We start from the raw sequence: 25618 nt of genomic DNA on the forward strand, positions 1-25618 counted from the left end.
GCAGTAAAAGATGCAGTAAAAGTGCTACACTCAGTATGCCAGCAAATTTGGAAAACTCAACAGTGGCAACATGATTGGAAAAGGTCAGTTTACATTCCAATCCCAAAGAAGGGCAATGCCAAAGAATGTTCAAACTACTGCACCATTGCACTCATTTCTCATGCTAGCAAAGTTATGCTCAAAATCCTACAAGCTAGGCTCCAGCAATATGTGGACCGAGAACTTCCAGAAGTACAGGCAGGATTTCGAAGAGGCAAAGAAACTAGAGATGAAATTGCCAACATACGCTGGATCATGGAAAAAGCTAGGGAGTTCCAGAAAAACATCTACTTCTGTTTCACTGACTATGCCAAAGCCTTTGATTTTGTGGAACACAACAAATTGTGGTAAGTTCTTAAAGAGATGGGAATACCAGAACATATTATCTGTCTCTTGAGAAACCTATATGCAAGTCAAGAAGCAACAGTGAGAACCGGGCATGGAATCACTGATTGGTTCAAAATTGAGAAAGGAGTTCGGCCAGGCTGTATACTGTCGTCTTGCCTATTTAACTTGTATGCGGAGCATATCATGAGAAAGGCGGGGTTAGATGAGTCACAAATTGGGATCAAGATTGCAGGGAGAAACATTAACAACCTCAGGTATGCAGATGATACCACTCTAATGGCAGAAAGCGAAGAGGAACTAAAGAGCCTCTTGATGCGAGTGAAGGAGGAGAGTGCAAAAATTGGCTTGAAACTCAATATCAAGAAAACAAAGATCATGGCATCCATCCCTCTCAATTCCTGGCAAATAGATGGGGAAGAAATTGAGGTAGCGACAGATTTTATTTTCCTGGGCTCCAAAATCACTGCAGATGGGGACTGCAGCAAAGAAATTAAAAGTCGCTTGCTACTAGGGAGGAAAGCTATGGCAAATCTAGACAGCATCCTAAAAAGCAGAGACATCATCCTGCCAACAAAAGTGTGTCTAGTCAAGGCTATGATCTTCCCAGTTGCAATGTATGGCTGTGAAAGTTGGACCATAAGGAAGGCCGAGCATCAAAGGATTGAGACTTTTGAACTCTGGTGCTGGAGAAGACTCTTGCGAGTCTCTTGGACTGCAAGGCGAACAAACCGGTCAGTCCTAGAGGAGATCAGCTCTGACTGCTCCTTTGAAGGCCAGATCCTGAAGATGAAACTCAAATACTTTGGCCACCTCATGAGAAGGAAGGACTCCCTGGAGAAGAGCCTAATGCTGGGAACGATTTAGGGCAAAAGAAGAAGGGGATGACAGAGAATGAGGTAGCCGGATGGAGTCACTGAAGCAGTAGGTGCAAATTTAAATGGACTCCGGGGAATGGTAGAGGATCATTGGCGATGGGGTCGCGATGGGTCAGACATGACTTCGCACCTAACAACAACGATTCATTCACCATCTGTCTAAATGTGATAATTTGTAATTGTTTTTATGAGATGTGTTATGGGTTTTATTGTATTTACTGATGTTGGAAACCACCGCGAGACTGTAAATCCATAAACAAACAAACAAATACATATTCAGCCTTATCCAGCACAGTCTGAGTCATTTTGAAGTTCAGTTGAATATCCAGCCAACAGTAACTTCTACTTGGATTAAAGTTCAGTTTATTCCACCCCTTTGAGTCCCTTACTGACCTGATGTAGTGCTTTGCTGAGTGAGAAAGAGCAAACTGTATATCTAGATGTCTAAATAAATCTATATATTGAAGGCACTTAATCTTAAATATCCTGAAGAACGTTTTTACTGGCTAATTTTAAAGAGCCATCTCTCCTTTGTTGAATGCAGACTGGAAGGTCTTTTTATTAGACTGTGTACCTGTGAAGCCTCTCGGTTACCCTGTTCTGTCATCTGTGCACATGAATGCAGCAAGAATTAAAGGCAATTCTGATGTCACAGTGGTTACAACTGTGTTCCAAATTCTAGAGGTGCATATTACAAGCAGTGTAGTGGCCTTGTGTGGTTTATTGGACTCATAAGTGCCATCCTAAAGTATGCTCTTTATTTGAAAAGTTAAACATAACATCTGTGCTTTGCCGAAAATTTGGAATAGGCGGCTTAACAATTTTTCAATGCACGTTTTGCAGTTGGTGCAGAGATGATGGAAGACAAATAACATTGTATTTTCTTTAAATCAAGGTAGAGTTATAAGGAGAAATCACTTGTTAGTATCCCCCTTCTGCTCATATGTTGAGAGTTACCCCAAACAATGCAGTAGTATTTTTAAAAGATAAGAGTTTTGGAGCAGTTAATTAAAAACCACTTAATTATTGCTTTTTCCCCTGCTTTTTGACTCAAATTAATAATTTAAGTAGTAGAGTTGATTTAAGGCATATACTTGCATATAAGCCAACCCGCATATAAGCCGAGGCACCTAATCTTACCACAAAATCTGGGCAAATTTATTGACTTGCATATAAGCCAAGGGTGGGAAATGAAGCAGTTACTGCTAAATTTACATTAATTGAGGCACCAGTAGGTTCAGTGTTTTTGAATATTTATTTCAAAGAAAAACAGTAAACTAGGTCTGTAAGTACAAAAGAGGGCCAACAAACCAGAGCAGAACAACAGTACCTGAAGTTGGCAACCTATTACAACAAGTACAACAGCTACCAAACTGGGTGAATGGACTACTCTAACTACAACTGCACTGCCCCCCCAGAACAAAACACTGAAAGAACTGTAAAACTCTACACTGAAAGAAAGAACTGTAAAAATCATATTTTAAAAGAAACACAGCGCCAAGAGAGAAAAGGCAAACAATGCTGCCCCTCAGAAAATAGAAGAAATAAACAGTAAATCCCAAAGCACCCCAAAACCTACCCCCACCCCTCCGCACCCACAGAAACCAAAATAATAGTTTGGAAGAAGGCAAAAGGAAAGAAAAAAGAGCAGAGTCCCTCAGTTAAACCGTTGCTGTCCTACAAGCAGCCAGAGCAAGTAAGCTTCAGCTTGCAGGCAGTTTGCAGAAGCAATGTAACGATTGGCTGGCTAGGAGCAGGCTGTTATTTCAATTACCGTATACTCGTGTATAAGCCGAGGAGGACTTTTTCAGTGTGAATACTGTGCTGAAAAACTCAGCTTATAAACAAGTATATACGGTACCTTGATTTGACATCTGGTAAATAACAAAGGTGAGTCCATCCTGCTAAATAAGCCTCCCGACTTGCTGGTTGTATGCCATTGTTTTTGTAAACCTTTTGCTTCCTGCAGTGGTTGGGTAACTAACATTACCCCAATATATTTGCTTGAAAACTTAAATTAAAAAAAAATAATTCCCCTGTTTTTTTAAGTATTGGTAGCAGTGTTGATCTTGCAGTATATGAGATGGGACTCTAGCTATTTTTTACAAAGAGTATGGACCATGTCACAAAAAGAAAAATAATAAATTGTAAATAAATAATAGACTCTAGTCTGGCATTTTTATTAGAACTCTTCTGGCTGCCCATTTGTGTCTGAATTTACTAAACAAGGATGCATACCAAAGATATCTTATTGGTTAAAGCATGACCAATCAGTGTTGCATGATCCAAGAACTCTTACTAGTCAGGCCTTTTCTTTAGAAGGGTAGCTGTCCTTTGCAACGTGTAAAAAGCAATCTTCTAATACATTTCTTTGGAAAAGACCATGCAATCAGAAATACTTACTCAATTTGTTAGAGAGTGGCTTGGTGGACCATGGCCTGCCTTCTGCCTTCCTCTGGTATAAAAGAGTCCAGCATGCTATAGAGCATGTTGTCAGCCTAGTTTAATAAACCTGATTATTCCATTCTGAATGAGAGTCAGGCAAAGACAAATCAATTTAGAAATATGGAACTTGGCAGGGGAAATTAGTATTTGAGACTCTTCATCCTCTTATTTTCTCTAGGCAACATCCCTTCTTTCTCATGAAATTGTCAATTCACTATCAAGAGCTTCCACCACTCAGGAGAGGCAGCCTGTTGTTCCTATCCAGAATTGTTGATAAATTACAAGAACACCTTCCTTGCTTCCCATTAATTGCGCACTTCAGGAAAGGAGTCCAGTCATTTCTCAAGAAAGGGCACCACCCCATTCTTAAAAGCTGACAGTAAAAACTGTGCATAGCCATAATAATAGGCTATGATTCCCAATCCCTAAGGACTGTGCAGGGACATTGTGACCTTGACTAAGTAACTAAGTAACTAAGTAAGGAACTGTTGGAGGAGAAGATCCCAGTGTAGGCTCATAAAGGGTGCAGAACTACAGAATGGTGGTTTCACTTAGGAGGTGACTTCTACACTGGTTTTCCTCCAGTGGTTTTGTGCCTTAGACCAGCAGTCCCCAACCTTCTTGTAGTCGGGGACTGCCTCTGAGGGTGGGAGAGAGACGGCGGCCCGGCCACAGCAGCTGCACGTAAACGCGCACGTGCAGTTGCTGCGCATGCGCGTTTCCGCCACTAGGTGGCGCTAACGCGCATGTGCAGAACAGCAGCACGTGCGCGTTTTTGCTAGCAGGGGGCGCAAACACGCATGCGCGGCGGCTCCGCGCGTGCGCATTTGCGTTGCTGGCATGCCAGCGGCCGCGCCTTCCTCTTCCCCCCCTCTTGCTGCAGGGGGGGAAGGCAGGCGCGGCTGCTGGCGGCCCGGTACCATGGCCTTAATGGCCTGGTACCGGGCCGCCCACCGGGGGTTGAAGACCCCTGCCTTAGACAACAGTTCTTCAATCTCAGCCACATTACATGATTTTATTTATTATTATATTTATATACCGCCCTCCCCGGAGGCTCAGGGCGGTTTTGTTTTATTAAGAATCTTTGTTGTTAGGTTAAATTTAACTACATTGTTTCATTGCATCAGACAGGTTTTGTTTGCTTGTGCTGTTTTCCCCATTCTTCAATCACAATCCTGCTATGTTATTATGAACCTTTATACTATCAGATTGAATTGCCTTACCATAGCTTAGATCACTGGCTGACTGAACAGTGTGTTTCATACCTGTAATCCCCATTCTATTATTCTGTTTTACTAGGAATCTTTGCTGTTATAGTCAGATGATTTTAATCATCATACTTTATAATTTGCTTGCTGAATGAATGGTTCTTATTAATATTTAAAATCCACCCTGAGTTCCAGTGAGAAAGGCAAACTAATAATAGAAAAATGACAGCAATGACTGGGGGTATATGAGACTTGTGTGTGTGTGTGGGGGGGGAATCCCATCTTTCTGCCCACACACCTGCCAAACCTTGTGCTGATCCTGGGCTCTCCCAGGGCTGCGCCGTTGCCAGGCCCAGTGCAGAGTCCCAGGTTGTGGGACTGCTGTCATTGGGCCCTGCATGGTCCTTAGGTTTTTTGGCAACCACTGCCAGGCCTGGGGCAGCCCACAGACTCTCCTTGGGCTGTGCTGCCACTGCATGCCCAGAGCAGATTTCTAGGCTGTGCCAGTAGCAGCATGCCCTGCATGGCTCTCAGGCTATTGTAGGCAAGGAGGATGCCCCAGAACCCCACACATGTGGATGTAAGCTTGTGCTGCTACAAACGGTCTCTGGCATGCACCACATGTTCTTGCATGCAAATTGATAGTGTGGATCTGGCAATTGCCCTGTCCACAAATGTGCCCAAAGGAAGTGAAGGAAGGAAAACAGACGGCAGTGCCTATCAAGCTTTGGAGGTACCTGCTGGTTTTTCCAAGGTTGGGAAAAAAAAACACCTACCCACTCTTGTCTACCATTTTCAGGCCAGAGTTGCTAGGTGGGTTTTGTTTTCAAAGTCACCCTAAGCCATTTGTGCCGATCCCTAGTGCTAAGGTAAGATAAGGTGCAGCAGTTTGCTCTGTTTGCACTTGCTCTCTGGCTGGTAGTGGCCCTAACCACAATTTCATCTGTAGCAAACTAAGCAATTTTTATTTAAAAGTCACATAAACATGCCAAATAGAATTGTTTAATGCTAGCAAGTTATAAATTATGCATGTTTAGTTTCTAAAGCAGTAAGATAAGTTTATTCAGCTTTCCTTGGCCTCCCTTTCCCCTCATACAGCTTTTGATTTTCTAGAAATATTTTTCTCTGCTCGGTGCTTGCACTCTTGAGATGCTTGTTTTCAAATCCAAACCTCATTTTTTATTGACATGTAGAGAGAAATGTGTAATGAATACATCAGTAATGAGTTTAACATTTTACCAGTTTTCCCACTATTAGTTATAAGTACAGAGTCAGGGATGGTTTCAGCATCTTTCTGAATCATTCCTTGGAATACTGAAAACATTCACAAGTGCCGATTGAAGCCACCAGAACTACTATTCAGGTACATATATGATAGTATAAAATGCACATTACCGGTATAGTATTTTGTACCACCGGACCTCTCATAAAGGACTCACATTCTAAGCCAAAGCTTTCAGTAAGCTCTAAGGTTTTTATATTAATTTGAGAATTCAATCTTAGTCAGAAATGAATATATATTTGAATGCTAAGCCAGTCAGATTGTATGTAGATAATGTAGTGCTAACTGTTTTGAGTTGTCCATGATGTCACAATTTCATTACTCAACAATGCATTACTTCATGCAAGGGGGAGAAGTCATAGTTTCTTTCTGATCCCAGCTGCGCAAAAGTCTCCAGTATCCCCAGGCAGATCCTCTGTGGGCTGTTTCTCCACAATTTTTGGATTTTCTTTTTTTTCTTTTTTCTTTTTTTTTAAATCCCTCTGTTCACAGTTCTGGCATATTAACAATTTTTGTTTTGTTCTGAGTTTTTCAATCTGTGACTGCTTGGCTGAAGCCAAAATGATTTTGCCTGGATCTTCTGTTCAGAGACGAGGGGTAACATCTTCTTGTTTCCTGCATCTTGGCATCGGTCTCCTGTTCGGTATGCATTGCTCACAAGCCAGCGCATTCTGGATAGCCAATCTCAAGATATCATTTCAAGTAAGAAACACAACGCTGTGGGAGATTGCAGAAACTGGGGTGTTTGGCAAAGCCTCTCCGCTGAAGAAAGTTTCTGGAGTTGTGGTGCCTCCAGAGGAACTGCACCAAAATGCCTGCAGCTCATTGACCAGTTTTGTTAAGCCAGTCAACTCTGTCAGCTGGATTGCTCTCATCATGAGGGGACAGTGTTCCTTTGTGAAAAAAATAAGTGTGGCTTCAGAAAAAGGTGCTACTGGAGTAATAATTTATAATTCCCCAGGCACAGGCGATAACATATTTCCAATGTTTAACTTTGGGGCCGAAGACATTGTAGCAGTTATGATCGGGAACCTGATAGGAATGGACCTGTTGCATTTGATTCAGAATGGCATCCAGATCGGCGTAACAATTGATGTAGGAAAACACCATTATCCGGGGCTAAATCGTTACATGTGCTCCATTTTTGTTTTTCTGGCATTTATTCTGGTATATTGCACCTATCACTGCATTGGGAAGCTGAGAAGAGCAAGGAGTCCAACTGAAAGCTGCCAGGAAGAAGTTGATATCAAAGCAATCATTAACCAGCTTGAGCTTCAGACATTGAGGGAGGATGACAAGGAGGTTGGATCGAATAGCGAGAGCTGTGCAGTATGTTTGGAAACATACAAGCCTAAAGATGTGGCACGTGTTTTACGTTGCAGGCACCTCTTTCACCAAGCATGTGTTGACCCCTGGCTTTTAAAGAACCAGACCTGCCCTGTGTGCAAATGGAACATGCTTGGAGCAACTGAAGGCATTAGAAATGAAGCAGAATCTTTAGATGCTCAAGAACCAAGTGAAGCTCCTTCCAGTGCTCTCTGTCAGTCGCACGGAGAAATGCCAAGCCGTGCAAGAGCCCAGTCTGGAGAGTAGCTTTTCCGTGCCTTACTTTAACAAAGATCAGCCTCGTGTGGTTGAAATAAAATTCCACTTTGGTCTCTCTAGAAATATGGACTAATTTTTGTTCTTATGAGAGTAGATACCTGTGAGCGTTGCACATTTCTCTATTTAGTGTGAAGAGTGAATTTTTCTACCTTAGGGTTATGTTAATATACACACAACGAGTTCATGAGATTTGAAGTTATATTTCTGTTTCTGAAGTTGACACTTCCGGCCCAAATAGCTTTGTTCTGAAAAATAATTGATTCACAGCTATGACTGACTTAAAGCTGAAATAGTTCAAAAATAAGGCTTTTTTTTAGTTTAGATTGTTTGGAATTAATAGCCTAGAACAGCGGGAAACAGACAGCAAAGGTAATATCTATGGGGTGTGAGACCCAAGAACAAGAGAGGAAACTCACTGACAGGATTTCACAGGCTGACCAGCCAGCTGGGGTGGTTGTCAAGAGTAGAAAGTTGCTGAGCAGGAAATACATGAACTATCTCTGCTATAGCAGAAATGGTGCCCTCAGGCATTTTTGGTTTAATGGCTTTCACTTTCCATTAAAAACTATTCTTATTCCAGAAAGTTACATTTAGCACTCCAGGCCAGTAGCAAGATCCTTATCCATTGTTGTTCCTCTATATATTCCTGAAACAGTCTTGGGGGTGGGATGTGTCCGGCTGTCCAAGTTGGAATAGAGCCAATCAGGGTGCAGCCAGCTTTGCCCTGATTGGGCCAGCCCCTGCAGCTCCCAACCTCCATTCATGGACTTTAGCTTCTTTGCTCTCAGATGCCTCAGTGCCTGGAGCCAGCAGCAGGTAAGGGGAGAGGGCCCTGGGCAAAGGGTTGTGGTGGAGGCCTTGCTAACAAGGGCCTCCTGCCCTGCTGACTGCCTGCTAAGGAGCTCTGTCTTGGCACTGCTAATGAGCTGCCCAGCCCCCGCCTGCCCCACTTGATCTGGCTGCTAACTGCGGCCCAAAGCCACCTTAAGCTGCCTGGCCAGGGTCCAGGGGAGGGGGCTCTTTCAAGGCCCATTCTTAGGAATTGGCTTTGAAGCTAGTGATAACATAACATCTGATTTTGCCATGTCCTTGATTAACCATCAACTGGGCCATCAGTGAGATACAGCTCCTTTCCATGGAGGCTTAGGTCACAAATGTCGCCCGAATGGCATTTTTTCATCTGCACCAAGCGTGGCTACTAGCACCCTACCTGTCCGCTGATCATCTGGTCACAGTGATCCATGCAATGGTCACTTCCAGGTTAAACTACTGTAACTCGCTCTACACTGGCCTACCCTTATCTTTGACCTGGAAATTACAGCTGGTACAAAATTCGGCTGCAAAAGTCTTCACTGGTACATCTTGGAGAGCCCATATCCAGCCAGTGTTATGTCATCTACACTGGTTATCAGTCTGGTTCCAGATCAAGTTTAAGGTATTGGTTTTAGCCTTTAAGGCTATATGCGACTTGGGCCCTGCAGGGTACTCCGCTCTACGGGTATGAATCTGCTAGCTGTCCTGGGCCCCCAGACATTCACCTGGCCTCAACCTGGGCCAGGGCTTTTTTGACCCTGGCCCCAGCCTGATGGAACAAGCTCCTGGAAGAGCTAAAGGCCCTGCCTGAGTTTTCAGCTTTCCGCAGGGCCTGCTCCACCAAGCATATGGTTGAGGCTAGGCTGAAGTCCCGGAATTACTCCCAGGGGATCCCCTAGAATTAGTAAGATCAGGACCCTCGCTCCAAAGGAAAGAGCGAGTCATTTACTTGGATTTACTTGGATTTTAGTAAAGCTTTTGACAAGGTTCCCCATGATGTTCTGATGGATAAGTTGAAGGACTTCAATCTGGATTTTCAGATAGTTAGGTGGATAGGGAATTGGTTAGAGAACCGCACTCAAAGAGTTGTTGTCAATGGTGTTTCATCAGACTGGAAAGAGGTGAGTAGCGGGGTACCTCAGGGCTCGGTGTTTGGCCCAGTACTTTTTAACATATTTATTAATGATCTAGATGAGGGGGTGGAGGGACTACTCATCAAGTTTGCAGATGACACCAAATTGAGAGGACTGGCAAATACTCCGGAAGATAGAGACAGAGTTCAACGAGGTCTGAACACAATGGAAAAATGGGCAAATGAGAACAAGATGCAATTTAATAAAGATAAGTGTAAAGTTCTGCATCTGGGTCAGAAAAATGAAAAGCATGCCTACTGGATGGGGGATACGCTTCTAGGTAGCACTGTGTGTGAACGAGACCTTGGGGTACTTGTGGATTGTAAACTAAACATGAGCAGGCAGTGTGATGCAGCGGTAAAAAAGGCAAATGCCATTTTGGGCTGTATCAACAGGGGCATCACATCAAAATCACAAGATGTCATAGTCCCATTGTATACGGCACTGGTCAGACCATACCTGGAGTACTGTGTGCAGTTTTGGAGGCCTCACTTCAAGAAGGACGTCGATAAAATTGAAAGGGTACAGAGGAGAGCGACGAAGATGATCTGGGACCAAGGGACCAAGCCCTATGAAGATAGGTTGAGGGACTTGGGAATGTTCAGCCTGGAGAAAAGGAGGTTGAGAGGGGACATGATAGCCCTCTTTAAGTATTTGAAAGGTTGTCACTTGGAGGAGGGCAGGATGCTGTTTCTGCTGGCTGCAGAGGAGAGGACACGCAGTAATGGGTTTAAACTTCAAGTACAATGATATAGGCTAGATATCAGGAAAAAGTTTTTCACAGTCAGAGTAGTTCAGCAGTGGAATAGGCTGCCTAAGGAGGTGGTGCCCCCCCCCCTCACTGGAAGTCTTCAAGCAAAGGTTGGATACACACTTTTCTTGGATGCTTTAGGATGCTTAGGGCTATTCCTGCGTTGAGCAGGGGGTTGGACTAGATGGCCTGTATGGCCCCTTCCAACTCTATGATTCTATGAAAGAGCTCCTGACTGCTGCTGGACAGGGGAGGAGAGATGGGGAGTTAACTCCAATGAATAGCCATCTTTTAATGCGTCAGGGGTTTTGCAGGTTTATTGTTTTATTCCTTTACTAGATAATAAGCCCACTATAGATAAAATACAGCGGATGCTAGGAAGGTGGGTGGGTGGAGGGGTAGAAAGAAGGGAGAAATAGAGCCAGAGAGAACAATAGAAAGCAAGAAAGGCAGGAAGAGAGAAGGAGATGAAGGAAGAGTTAGAGAAAAAGACTAATGAAGGAACGAAGGAGGTAGGAAGGAAGGGAGGAACACTCCCCGGTCCCTGGGAAGGCTTCAAGCTCCCCCCTCCCTGGGAGAAAGCGTTCCCAGGGCCCGGGGAGTGTGATCGCCGGCTCACACTCCCCAGGCCCTGGGAAGGCTTTAAGCCCCCTCCCCGGGAGAAAGCATTCCCAAGGCCCGGGTAGTACGAGTGCCAGCTCTGTGAGCCAGCGATCGCACTCTCCGGCTCCTGGGAAGGCTTTAAGCCCCCCCCCCCCCAGGAGAAAGATTTCCCAGGGCCCGGGGATTGTGATCGCACTCCCCGGGCCCTGGGAAGGCTTGAAGCCCCCCCCGCCACCTTCCCTCTCGGCGGCCAGCAGAGGAATGGCCGCCGTGGGGTGAAGGTTTGCCCTCGTGGAGGGTAGGGCGGGTTGGGAGGCGCTTCGCTCTACACCAAGTTGAGGTTGTAACTTTAGCTGAGCCTTCAGGGCATAGTAGTCTGACCATGGCATGGCATTTGCCATGACCAGATCAATGTTCAACCCTCTGCCAAAAATAAGATCCAGGGTGTGGCCTTCTTGATTGGTGGGGCCAACAACAAATTCTGAGAGCCCTAGTGTTGCCATGGCTGACACCAGGTCCAGCCCACTCCTAGGGGATGGCAGCTCAGTATGGATGTTAGTCCCTCAGAACTAATAGTCTAGAGAACTGTAGCATCCAGTCCGCAACCACTTCAAGTAGGGCTGGAAGGGCATCTGGAGGCGCATTGGGCACATGGTACACCAGCCAGATGGCCATGCTCTCGATTGATCCTCACCCAAGGCCTACACATTCAATACCTGGGATTGATGGCATGGGAAAAGCCCTGAAGGAGAAATCCTCTCAGATTAGGATTGCCATCCCTCCTCCCACCATGCGATCTGAGACTGACGGAGGACAGAAAATCCAGCAGGGGCTAGTTCTTTAAGGGCAACTATTTCACCCTCCCTGACCCAGGTCCCCATCACGCATGCCAGTTCCACTCTATGTTCTGCAAAGTAAGTTTGCAGGGTAGACATTTTGTTTATTGACTTAGTGTTGCATAGCTTCAGTGTCAGAGGCGGATTTGCCTCCACCCTAGTGTCCCTAGGGCTGGGACAGAGGTTGGAAGGGGCCCAGGTGCAATTGAATTTTGGGTCAAGTCATCTTTTTTAGAAAGGAAAAAAGCACCCTGTAATTGTTACCTGGATTCTTCACATATCTAATTCTGAACATTGCTTTAGAATGCAGATCTTAAAATCTGCAAATGTATCCATGTACAAGCAGAGGGGATTTGCCAAGAGATATGGCAGAACCCTTAGGTTTATAATCTCACAACAGAAAGGGAACAGGGTTTTTAAAAAATCCCAGAAGCTTAAGTGTACCAGAAAAAAAAAGTATCTGCTGCAGTTTTGAGAGTTGCCTAGGAATCCCACAAAGAATGCTGTAGGCAGGTATAACAAACTAAGAGACGGAGCAAGAGAGGCAAGAGGCAGCAGCTGCGGTAGGTGAGCAAGGGAAAGTGGATTAAAGTAGAAGCTACAATTAAACAATTTGGGAAAGTGGTGAGGAAGATGGGAGTGAAGGCCATGATAAAGACAGGAAGATGCAAGCAATACTTGGATGAGAGAGGTAGTTGTAAAAAAAATAAACATGAGGAGGAAGTAGAAACTAGCAGAGGTGCATGGAATTTTCCCTGCCTCACAAGTTTCTTTCACTATCTCCACTTTCATTATTTTAAACTATCATTCTCAAAGTTCTGATAATGTCCTTTGAACAAATTGGGCTATGTTGAATATTCTCACTTTCCCATTTTTCAAGCCAAAAATAATGTTGATGGTAGAAGCATTTTCCCCAATCACCCTAATGGTGAGAAATTGATCAATTTCAGTCTTTTTCTGTTGTCATTGTTTTGGTGAAGAGAGCTCTCTCTCTCTCTCTCTCTCTCCTTTAAGGAAAGGGGATAACAGAGTGTAACCTGCAAGTGAAGAAGAAGAATCTTGTATTGACTGGCTGAAAATGATAACTATATGCCAGTGATGCATACAATAGAAATTAACAAATGTCAGGCATTATTAGTGTGTTTTAAATAGTATAAGCTGTATAAAAGAAGCATGTAAAGATGAATAAACAACAACTGGAAAGTGATTTCAACAAATCCAAGCAAAACTGTGTAGATCAGCGATCCCCAACCTGTGGGCTGCGGACCACAAGTGGTCCGTGGACTAACTGGAGGTGGGCCACGGAGGATGCCTTCTCCCCCCCCCCCCCGGCCCTTTACTTCATCCACGATACACGATAATGAAACGTCCCCGCGTTGAGTGGTCCCCGGTGATAAAAAGGTTGGGGACCACTGGTGTAGATGATTGCATAATAGTATGCTTGTAATTCCATTTTGTCTGTTCTTCAGATACGCATAATGATTACTTTTTAAATTCCATTTTTACCAACAAAGTACTGGGAAGTGAATTACAAGCTTGTTCCCATACCAAAAGGCAAACCTTTTCAGCACTTGTATTTGGTACCCTCTCTGTCATTGTTTTGGTGACCCTGCTAGTTATTTATTCCTTCCTCCATTGATTCAGCATCACATTTCAATGTTACTTATAATTTACATAATTTTAGAATTATGACTCAATGGCTGTTCAAAAAGCAATTCACGGCACCCAACATGTACAGGCCGCATATTGTTAAAGCAAGTGCAGTAGAGTGAGCCTTAGCAAATCAAGGAACCACACAGAGAGCTGGCGACTTCCTAGTGCTACGTAACCACTCAGGCTTCACTATAAAACAGTCTCTCAGAGGACAGGAAGACCAACTGGGAGAGAGGGGGCAATGCAAATAAATAGTTTTGCAAATGCTGCCCTAAAGTTGAGGCAGATCATCCCAAAACTAATGGAAATGCAGTGAGTGTTTTTTCACACAGTTCTGCTAGTTACTGAACTTCAATCAGCTGGCACCCACTGAGGAAGAAGGCGGCTACTGCCTGATCCTTGTCCTTTCTGCAGCCCCCATCCTTGTGTCATCTTTACCCACATTTGTCTTGTGTTCCCAAGGAAAGTTTTTCAGGAGCCTGAAGGGATCTGTCATCCCTTTAGTGCTAGTGGAAAAGCTTGTTGGATCCAGAGCAGCAGCACTATGTGAGTAAAAATTCAGAGCTTTTGGGCCATGAGCCTTAGAAGTTTATGAATTTGTTCCACCCATCTAATGTATATTGGAGCATTAGTGTCTCTTCAAAGTAATATGTGCACTGTATTCACTTATATCAAATTCCAGTTGCTGTAAAATTCTCTTTTGATATAGTTACGCTTGCACTGTCAAACAAAGAGGGACCGCAACAAGCATAGGTAAAAAGAGAGTTGCTAGGGAAATAGTACTAGAAATATATTGGGCATGCTGTGTCCCAGTAGATTTGTACTCTAAGGTTTTATTTGTACAATCCTTTCAGTCATAAGGACATTGTTGCATTTCTCTGTGTTTGATTAACAGAGTTCTCTCAGCATTCAGTATCTAGTCTCAATGACTATATTTGATAAAATAACAACTATTTTTCCAGCAGTATAAACATTTTCCCCAGCAAGGAGTGAAATTGTAATGAGTTCTTCTGTTGAATGGCCTTGGTACTGGAACCAAGAGTCCAGTGTTTCATCTCTCCTTCATAGTAACTGTGAAACAACAAAGAGGGCTGCAGCCTCTATCAGCCTTTCACCTCAAGCAGAACAACCAATCATTTGAAATGTACCCTCTGTATATTTCTTAAGATCAAATGTTAAATGTGAACTAGGACTATGTGCAAATTAACTTGACTGTACTTTGGGCTTAATTTTGCAATGGTGTTGGTTTTGTCAGTTGCTTAAGGGAAAACATGGTGCTGCATCAGACACATCAATGAGCCACAGTATATTACTAACCCAAGAGTGAGAATTAGTTTCTTAAAAGAAGATGACAGACTTGCAAATCTAATTTCTGTCTCAGTAAATAATACTGAAATAAATTCAGGGCAGTAGTTCTCACACCGACCTTTACTTGTGACGGCAAGTGTACCCTCAGAATATGCACTATAGACCAGCGTGTGCATCTTTTCTTTGTAGATGGGCACTTCCTTATGTGGTGTTACTGCTGCTCTGTATGTGATGAAGGAAAGAGCCAAATTCACTTAGGACCAAACTACATAATACTGCATCCCCGAGTCTTCCACAGGGACATTTCAGAATTTTTAATTTTTTTCAAAATGCCCATCTTGCTGGAGACGTTGGTGTGGGGGAATAAGGGGCTCCTGTCTCACTCCTCCTGCCATTTTCAAGAGTGGAGACTCCTGAAAATGATTTGGTGAGGAGCCAGGAGTCCCTCACTTGCAGTTCTGAGCAGGACTAGCCACCACATTGTTTTAAAAAGTTGAAAAACACTAAGCTCTGTGTCCCTGTGATAGATTTCAACTGTTTCCACATTAGGATACATACCTTTTTAAAGCCTTGCTTTGGATTTCCTTTGGATGCTGCAAGGTGACTCTAGCCTTTCCACATTTGGGCCTTCCTCTATTTCTCAGGCTGAAATTCCCTACATGCTTTCTGCACTGAGTCTGAAGGAGGCAGCCTCCCATCATGGTTTGCTCCCTTCCCCTTAAAAAAATGTTTTGACAATGGTGCCTGCTTGCACCTTTGTTTTTGTTGTGCCGCTTAATCTCACCATTCTGTACCCTTGATCACCTCCCCCCAAAGCTTCCTGAATGAATTTAAAAAACACACCCTGCTATTTTAAGAGTGCAAGACTGCTCTTTTTTAAGACTTAGAAACTTTTTTAAGACTTAGAAACACGAACACGCCTGCTTTTAAAAAGCAGATTTTTCAGAATGGAGAGAAGCGGAGGAAGGGACGGGGGAGGAATGATGACGACGAAGAAATGACTCAAAATGGCAGGTGCGGGGAAAAAGCTGATTGCATACATTTCCACATTGGGCAGCCCCAAATTAGACCCCGCTTGAAAATATGAAATTCGGTTTTCAGGGTATTCCTTTGCTCCGTGGCAAGTGAGGGATCACTTTGAGACTGCGCCTGAATAAGCAAATTTTATTGTTGAAATGGATGAAAAATAGTGACCCTTTAAAAATGCAAATCTGAACAATATCAGCTAGTGTGGAAACAGATTTGGGGATGTGGCATCATCTGTTTTGGCTTGTCTTGAGGTTCTAAGCTTGCCAAAGATGATGTTGCTTGGAACCAAGATGGTGGTATAAGGAAGACTTCCCTGTCAAAGAGATTTCCAATAGCAATCTCCCAGTGGATACAAATTACTGGAGCAGATGCATTCTCTCTTGCTCCTCTTTATTTAACGCAAGGGCTGTTGTTGGTTAGTCCTCCCGAATTGCAGATTCTCACTTTTTTTGCGTCTGCCCCATCTACATTAAGTGGGCAAATCTAGTATCCCTAGTGTGGCAGCAGCTGAAGGATCAAAATAAAAAAACTTGAGATCTTGAAGGCACTAAGCTTTCTGTGATGACTTCCCTCTTGAGCTGATTAGTAGGAAGAACACAGCTGTACAATTGCTGGGTGATCACTTCCTTTTTGTAAAAATAGAATTCTGGTAGGTACTGTCAGATATCTTGGATAAGGTCATCTGACCAGTTATTTACATTGGGTCCAGCAATTCAAATGTCAAGGTTGTTGTAGAACTAACAGTGAGCCACTAAAATTTGAAACGTACGTCTGTGGCATCTTTAGGACATCCCCAGCAATCCACATCTGTGTGGTTGAGCCTGGCTATTGGCCTGTGGTCACCCCAGTCCATCCCTTCTCCTCAGTGGGACATGACTTTATAGCATGTCTGGTAAGAAGTTCTTATCCCCTTCACTGCTGCTTAGCATATCTGCATGCCAAAAGAACAACATAGGCATTGCATTCTACTTTGGCAGGGCAGCTGGAGTGTACTCTTCTGTGAATTCAGGCAAATTATGAGAATAAGGGCAGAAAGGATTGAGCCAGTGCTTGGCCGTCGTCCTTTCTTACATGCCCAGAGTAATGCTGACTGCCTTTGGAGTCAGGATATAATTTTTCTCCGGGCCAAATTGGCCTAGGGATCTTGGAACTTTTTTGCCTTCTTCTGGGAATAGAGCATGGGTCACTGGGGGAAGGGAAAGGTAGTTTCTTGCATTGGGCGGGGAGTTGGACTAGATGCCTGTGAGTTCCCTTCCAGCTCTGTGTTTCTAAGGGGTTTGTGTGTGTGTGTGTGTGTGTGTGTGTGCTTTAGGTCTGGCCAGGAAGGCTTTACTTAGCAAATAAAAATACCATTCCTACCTGGAGCAAAATGGCCCAGGAAGAAGGCCATGCTCTCCAACTGTCATCATGTATCCCTGATCTGATGGAGGGCCAAACAGCTAGCTCATGGAGGAAGGTGCTACCTTATTGCTTCTCACTGACTGAAAAGTGTATGGGTTGTCAGGGCAAAGCTGAGCACCTACCTCCATGCTGCTCCTCATGAGTTGTGCTATGGGGGTGAGTGGCACAGCTGGCACTCCAGAGTAGTGGCTCACCAGGATCTGCCCAGTTCACCTTTGCTTTCTCTTTCACAAGATTAAGGGGCTTTTTGCACGCCTTCAAAATTGCACAATGGTTGCCAATTGGAAACGCTATTGATTTGCCATAACGCACGATGTCGTAGACAATCTGCCACACACCTGAAACCAATCTGCAAAAAGCGCTTCCTTGTAGCGCTTTCAGGGGAATCCCAAAAAGTGGATTCACCCTCCGGAAAGCGCTACACTCTTGCAACCAATCTGCAACACTAGCGAAAAAGACCTGTACGTTAACATTGTTGCGGTTTCTTCAAAGTCCCTCCTCCTGAGCCTGTCCTCCAAACTTCCGGCGAAGCGATCGCCATTTTTTTTTCTCCGAGCGAGCGGGGATAAACGCACCAGCGAGCCTCTTTCTGTCTAGAGGCTTCCCTGGCTTCAGTCCTTCACCTTTAGTCACTAAGCACAAACCACAGAAAAGCCCGTTTGCTGATGTATTTTCCCATTAATTTTTACACATTCATTCAGCCGAAAATCGGGCCCGTGAGAGGGGGGGGGAGATTTTTTTTTTTTCACTCGAGGCAGCGTGGCAACGATCACACGATCAAACGACAGCTCACATTAGGCAGCTGGATGGGTCTCTCCGTTGCAACGAATCTACACAGATTCGTTACAATGGGTCTGTTTTTTTTTTTTTAAACCTTTCTTAAAGGGAAAGGGGCTGTTTGGGAGCATGCTGACGGCTGCCCATTGGCTGCTTGACGGCCAGGGGCGGGACGAGCTTGGCAATAGCGCTTCCTTTCTAGCGATTTCTGCCGAGACCGGAAGCTGTGGGAAACGCTACAAAACGCAACTGGATTCCACTACAAAGGCAGGTATGCATAACGACGAATTCCACTATTTTAAATGGCGATTTTTCATTCAGTGACCAATTTGCAACAAAGATCCCGGTGCGTAAAGCCCCTAAGTAATGCAGACTGAAGGATGCAGACTACCATGTTCCAAGTGCAATTATGTGGTGTTATTACTCTGGCAAGCATGCTTCTAGAAGTCAATCTTTCTTTGCTGGGAAATTGGTGCCATCACCTAGGCTGGTCCTACAGACATGAAAGAGGCCCCAGGTGGGTGTGTACACAGCTATGCTTCCCTACCATATTATACATGATCGCACCACTTCTGCGGTTTCTTGATGCCTGAAGAATGTTTCAGGGGTGTCTCAATGGTAAAAAAGTTGAGAAAGGCTAAATTAAACATCTGAGAAGCCACAAAGCATAGGGATGTGCACTTACAAAATTATTGTTTTAATTCCATATGGTAAAGCCAAGAGGTGTACGATAATAGTTTTTATGGAATATCCAAAGTATTGTTCTAATGTTTTCATCATGACTTTCTGGAATAATCAAAGTACTCCAACTATTTAATGAAAACTATTGTGTCCCTCCTAGCTTATTCATAGAATTCAAAGCATAACCCCCCCCTCCCCTTCAAGGGAGCAAGAGCAGGGAGGAAGGACAATTAGCCCCCATCTCATTGGCAGCACTTTGGCCTTTTAAACTTCAAAGGGCTTCCTATTAATGGACCGTTAAATTAATCACCCTACCTACTCCTGTAAGAGCCTCTTGTGGCGCAGAGTGGTAAGGCAGCCGCCTGAAAGCTTTGCCCATGAGGCTGGGAGTTCAGTCCCAGCAGCCGGCTCAAGGTTGACTCAGCCTTCCATCCTTCCGAGGTTGGTAAAATGAGTACCCAGCTTGCTGGGGGGTAAACGGTAATGACTGGGGAAGGCACTGGCAAACTACCCCGTATTGAGTCTGCCATGAAAACGCTAGAGGGCGTCACCCCAAGGGTCAGACATGACTCGGTACTTGCACAGGGGATACCTTTACCTTTACCTTACTCCTGTATCCTTGACATAATTCATAATTTTCATAGTATCAGGATTGGTAATAACAGAATTGTGAATACTGATAGTCTCTGAGATTGGGAAGGCAGGAACAGTATATTATCAGCCAGAGCCAATCCCCACATTATCAGGTATCTTTTCATGTTGGCATTACCCAACTGCCTCCACTGAATAATATTTTAAAGAAAAATACCTCCTTATTTTTCACATTTGCGAAGACCTGAATGAAATTCCTAATGTGAAATGTTATCAAAATGTTCCAAGATTTTTTGACTGATTATTACTTTACATGAGTACATAATTATTTGATATTGCAGTCCATTGACTAAGGTTGTCATGTGCCATTCTCCATGCACAGATAGTTGGACTTCTCTGGACTTCAAAGGAGTGCATATGTATCAAAGAGAATTACACCGAGAGCTGGAATTTAGTTTTGTTTCTTATGCCTGTTCTCATTTCTAGAGATGAGCCCCTTAAAGTGACTAAAACTGTGATCTTAAATACACTGTAGACCCAATTGGATTAACCTCTGAGTATGCAGACTAAGGAGATTGTAGTATCATTCACTTTCAGTAAAGCTGTTTTTGCTACAGCAACTTATATCACAGCATTGGCTCTTTAACAGTTGAAGTAATGAACCTGAAACATGTTAATGAACCTGAAACAAGTGAACCTGAAACAGTTCCAGAAGGGCTACAAGACAGAGCTGTTCTGCCAGGCTTATGGGTGAGACCAGGTGCCATTCCGCGCAACTTAAATGTAGTCAAAGTCTTACCTTTTGTAAACGCTATTAATTTAACGTTCCGCATGACATTGTAAACAAACCGTAAAACTCCTGCCAAACTCCAGGAACAATCGGAATTTTATAGCGCTTAGAAGGAAATCCAGAAAAGTGGATTCCCCCCGAAAAATCTACTACACTTCTGAGCACAAGCCGCAACACATCAGCGAAAGACATGTGCATTCTCAAAATAGCGGTAGAAAGAATGTCCCTCCCGAGCTTCTGGAGACACGATCACCATTTTTTCCCCCTTAAACTGGCGAAAGCAACGAATAAGTGAGCCTTCTTGGGCTAAAGTCCCTCCACTGAAGTGCTTAACAGTAAAACAAAGCCCCCCTCTGCAATTGTCTTTAAAGTTTCTGAGCACAATACAGCCCCCTGTTCGACACTGGCCGTAATTTCGGCCAGAAATTGTACCCATCGGGGGGGGGGGATTTTTTCTTTTTACTTGAAGAACGTGTAAACGATTAAGCGCCAGCGAAAAAGGTCTTTCTGAGACATTGAATGAACAAATATTTGTTGCTACTGGTGTTTTGGGTTTTTTTAAAAAACAGTTTGTAAAGAGAAAGGGGATTTTTGGGAGCACGAACACAACAGTTCATTGGCTGTTCTGTTTGATTGATAGCCAGGGGCGGGAAGAAGTGTGGAAAAATATTGCCTCCTTTGTTGTGATTCCGGCGAGACCGGAAACCTGTGGGGAATGAATAGACCACCACTGGGACTTCAATATTCCGCTAGAATTGAAGGTGTGTGGTATGACGAAATTCCACTGTTAAATATAGCATTTCTGCATACTGCAAACATTTAACAACATTGGTTGTAGTGCAGAATGGCCCCAGGTATTTAACATTGAGTAAACACTGGCCTCATTTCCTAAGAACTGTCTACTCTGTATTGCCTGACATAACCAACCATCCCGGGTAGGTTTTTTAAATAACTGTTTTTAAAAAATGTAGTCAAACTATATATGGTATATTGTTTTTAATTATGTAATTATATTATTTGTATGTTTAGTATATTGTTACCTACACTAAGCCAACCAGGAAGGGTGGGCTATTAAAAAAAGATGATGATGATGATGGTGATGGTGCTGAATGAGGTGTCTTTGTTTAGCATAAGTTCTGTTCAATAACTTTGTAAATGCTTGAATACATCCAATGGATTTGCTCCATCATATAGTAATGGTAACTTCCACAAACTCTATTTTTTGTGTGCTTGTTTCTAATTCCATATTTCATTTTCTTTAAAGGTTTTTCTCAAAAGTGATCGAGTTGCCAGAATGGTCCACAGTGGAGGATGTTCTGCCAATGACTTTAGAGATGTGTTTAAGAAGAACATAGAAAAACGGGTCCGAAGCTTGCCTGAAATTGATGGATTAAGTAAGGAGACTGTACTCAGTTCTTGGATAGCTAAATATGATGCCATTTACAGGGGCGAAGAGGATTTGTACAAACATTCCAACCGGATGGCTTTAAGTGCTGTATCGGAACTTATTTTGAGCAAAGAACAGCTTTATGAAATGTTTCAGCAGATTCTTGGCATCAAGAAACTGGAGCACCAGTTGATCTACAATGCTTGCCAAGTAAGGATCTCCTTCCTGTTCTCTCACATGCCTGGAGTGTCCCTTCCTTGCTCCTTGTTAGACTGCCCTGTTGATCAAACCTTGTCTGTATATTGTACTTCCTGACTGCAATCCATCTGAGCCAGAAACTTTTTTGCTTCTCTTGTGAACTAGGTGTCTGGCAGCAGAATTTGCAAGTGTCTCTTAATAATATAATAAGATGAATGTTGTGGCATATTAAAGATTTTTTTCCAACAGTAAGCTTTCATGTACTAGAAGTAACAAAATTTATGCCGGGATAAAATTACATTATTGTTCATGCTGCCACAGGGGCAGATGATCTGTGTCCTAAGAGCAGAGATCCTCATTACTGGTGAGAAGGCAACTGGAATTATGGAACTAGGGAAATACTTCTTTTTTTAATTGAAAATGTTTTTTAAAAATAAAAGTTCAGAAAAAGAAAACTGATAAAAAGGGGGAAAGAGAGATAACAGTAATTAACCCTAATTTATAAGATTTTAACTAGATTCTAAAATAGTTACAAAATTATAACAGGAATTTTTAAATATGAAACTCTATTATCATCAAATCAAATCTAAAAAAATTCTTTATACCTAAGGCTCAAAACCAAAAATCATCAAATTATTTTTCTTTTCCAGGCAAAAAGTCAATAAGGGGTTTTCAGTTGTTGTGTGGAATGAAGTTGCCTTTTTTCTAATCAAAGAAGTTTAGCCATCTCTGCAAATTCCAGCATCTTCAGGCAGTCAATCCTTTATTGTGGGTATTCTCAAGTGTTTCCAATTTTGAGCAGATAACAGTCTCACTGCTCTTGTCATCTATAGAAATAAATTTCCATGCCTATTTTCAAGCTGTATCTATCAGTCTCAAAAGAAAATTTTCTGGTCTCATTGGTAAATTAGTCTTTTAAGTAATCTTCATTAATGAATGTATCCAAATACATTCCACTTGATTACAAGTCTAGAACATATGGTAAAATGACCATCATGTTGTTTGCATTTACACCACTTATTTGAAGTATTTGTATACATCTTACCCAGTTTATCCAGAGCCATATATCAGCAATACATCATAATATAAAAAATTCTTTTTAAGGTTAGATATTTATTATGCACAATTATTAGAAAGATTTAAAGCAGATAAAATTGTATGGTTTTGAAGAAATTAAGACTGTATTTGAAATTGAATTATGTACAAATGATGAACATGTTATTGCAAAAATGTATACATTTTTGTTGAAATTTAAAACAGAAGAGGAACAGGTAAAAGAATGAGGGGCCAAAGAATTTTGTCCTGTAACTGAGAGTGCCCCTGAATTATATCCCATGTCATTTTTCTTTGAAAAAAGAATGAGAGCTGAGTGGGAAAAGTCACTAATAAATAAACCATTTCCATCTTTTGTGAAACGGCTTTACACTCTTTGACCATTTATGCAGTGGAGGTTTCATGCCACGCTGCAGGTTGGAGTTTTAGTCGTGGCAGGTTGCTCCAACTCTCCCTGCACGTGTGAGCATTTGGCCTGGTACACCTCATCCGACCCTGATTTGTGCTCCTGTATGAGAGCTGGGGCAGTGAAGTTCCCAGTGCATAAACGGTCTTCATGAGTATGCAGAGGAAGTATTGCGCCAGCTGTCGATGCCCCTGTGGTAGCTGTTCCTTCCACAGGGTTAGTGTCAAAAGACGGGGGTAGTTATATCAGGGATCCCATAGACAGTCTTTTTACATCACTGTCTCCTTCAAACCTGGGTCGCAAAATGTCTAAAACAGCCATTAGCAGATGCATCCAAGCATGCATTGTGGAAGCATATAAAGCACAAGGACATACACGCAGCACGGATAACAGCTCATTTGATTCACTAACACGGCTCTTGCCAATAGAGTTCTTGGTAATGGAGGCCCAACTTTTGCTTCAGTGCAAGGGAAACAAATGACTGAAGTCATGGAGAAGAAAAGTTGGGCCTATATTAACCAAGAATATTGTCAGTTAAACCTAGCCATGAAAATATGCTGCAGGAAGTAGGTGGGTTGTAAAGTCAAGAAGGTACACCTGGTAGTCTGTCTTCTATGTCCAGATATTTGAAATACGTGTCAAAAGACAGAGCTGATTTGGTTAGGGTAATGATGAATGGAGTGTGTGTTTTGAATCTTCTGTAGCTGATTTATATATAGTTCCTTTTTCCAGCTTCAAAATAATTGCTTCTCCCCCCCCCCCCCCCTGCATGAACGATCCTATAAATAAGGATGGGTAATTGCTTTTCCAGAGAAAGTGTGAAAATGAGGCCAGGGAGTACAGTTAAGTGCAGACTATCTGTATGGAGAATAGTTTTTTTCCCCCAAAGATTTGTGTTATCTCCATATACATGTAAAAATATTGGTGGAAATTCCATCTTAATGGGTATTAATGGAGCACTTGGCACTAGCAGTTTTATTAGTTTAGTTTATTTATATGAGACGCAGTGTGGTGTAGTGGTTAAGAGTGTGGACTAATATCTGGAAGACCCAGGTTCAAATCCTCACTTGTGCCATTGAGGTTCACTGAATGGCCTTGGGCTGGTCATACTCTCTAACTCACAGGGTTGTTGTGGATGGAACTGAGAATGATTTGGGCCCCCATTGTGGAGAAAGGCTGAGTCTATATTAATTAAATAATAAATAAATATACTGCCTTTCTGCTCAGTCACAGCCAGCATGGTGGCTCTATGTGTTAATGGAAAGTCAGTCTGCTTTGTGCTGCTATAGACCCCTTTCTCTGGACAGTTTTTCTTGCCTTCCTCACTATTTGCACAGTCTAGATTAATTGCCATACTTAATGAAAGACTTTAATCCCCTTTTACATTGTTGAAAAAGCAAGGACCGTTGATTTGGGGTCTTAAAAATATAATGTTGTTGTTAGGTGCAAAGTCATGTCCGACCCATCGCGACCCCTTGGACAATGATCCTCCAGGCCGTCCTGTCCTCTACCATTCCCCGGAGTCCATTTATATTTAAAAATATAATAGGGAAATCCAAACAGACTGTGCAATATTGTACAATTCTTTTCAGAGGACTAAAAAACCAGGGAAATCATCACAAAGGCAGTGGATAAGGTTGCACAACCCATACTGATTTTTTAGGATGTCGCAGTTGTATTAGCATCCTTCTTAAGACTGTGTATAGTCTGGACAAGGAAAACTGGTAAAGCCCTGCTTGATCTGGCTGCAAAACTTTGTGAAAGGTTTTGCGCCTTAGTCAGAAGTAAATGTGTTATAGAGAGCCAGCATGGTGTAGTGGCTAAGAGCAGTGGCTTCTAATCTGGTGAGCCTGGTTTGATTCCTCATTCCTCCACATGGAGCCCTCTGGGTGACCTTGGGCTAGTCAAAGTACTGCTAGAGCTGTTCTCACAGAGCAGTCCTATCAGAGCTCTCTCATCCTCAACCACCTCACAGGGTATCTGTTGTGGGGAGAGAAGGGAAGGCAATTGTAAGCTGCTTTGAGACTCCTTCAGGCAGTTAAAATGGGGTATAAAAACTAACTTCTTCATGAATAAGAGCAGAAAGTGGGACATACTGTGCCTTTTAAAATGGGTTTCATAGTCTTTTCCTATGTTGTGTGCAACTAGTGCATTGTCCTGCTTTCCTACTTCGTTTTTTGTTTTTTAACTTAGGGGAAAGAACGTAATGTCTTTGATTTGAAGCATAAAAAGTATGGGAAATTCTTCATGAATGTGTTGCTGCAAGCAATGTCAGGTTACTAGGTATTTATGCTGTACTTTTCTACCCAGTAAAGATATAAAGTGGCTTAGAACATCTCTCCTCCATCTTTTTGTCCTCCAAGACCGCTGTGAGACAGATTAGTCTCTGAGATAGTAAGAGCCAGC

The 25618-nt window shown here is 42.9% G+C and overlaps 2 protein-coding genes across 15 annotated transcripts in view; both read left to right on the forward strand.

The window, feature by feature from the left end:
• The window catches only part of CADPS2 (calcium dependent secretion activator 2), a 385311-nt gene that overhangs the window by 92851 nt on the left and 266842 nt on the right, over window positions 1-25618 (forward strand). For all 14 annotated transcript variants that reach the window (XM_077338372.1, XM_077338377.1, XM_077338370.1 and 11 more), the window contains exon 3: window positions 21433-21765. In XM_077338372.1, the coding sequence (XP_077194487.1) occupies window positions 21433-21765 (333 nt within the window). The remainder of the gene's footprint in view (window positions 1-21432; window positions 21766-25618) is intronic.
• RNF148 (ring finger protein 148) lies at window positions 6552-7865 on the forward strand. Its single transcript, XM_077340928.1, has one exon. The coding sequence runs from the start codon at window positions 6759-6761 to the stop codon at window positions 7788-7790; it is 1032 nt and encodes a 343-aa protein (XP_077197043.1). The 5' UTR covers window positions 6552-6758; the 3' UTR covers window positions 7791-7865.

The sequence above is a fragment of the Paroedura picta genome, chromosome 5 (genome assembly GCF_049243985.1).
Source record: "Paroedura picta isolate Pp20150507F chromosome 5, Ppicta_v3.0, whole genome shotgun sequence".
Taxonomy (NCBI): Eukaryota; Metazoa; Chordata; class Lepidosauria; order Squamata; family Gekkonidae; genus Paroedura; species Paroedura picta.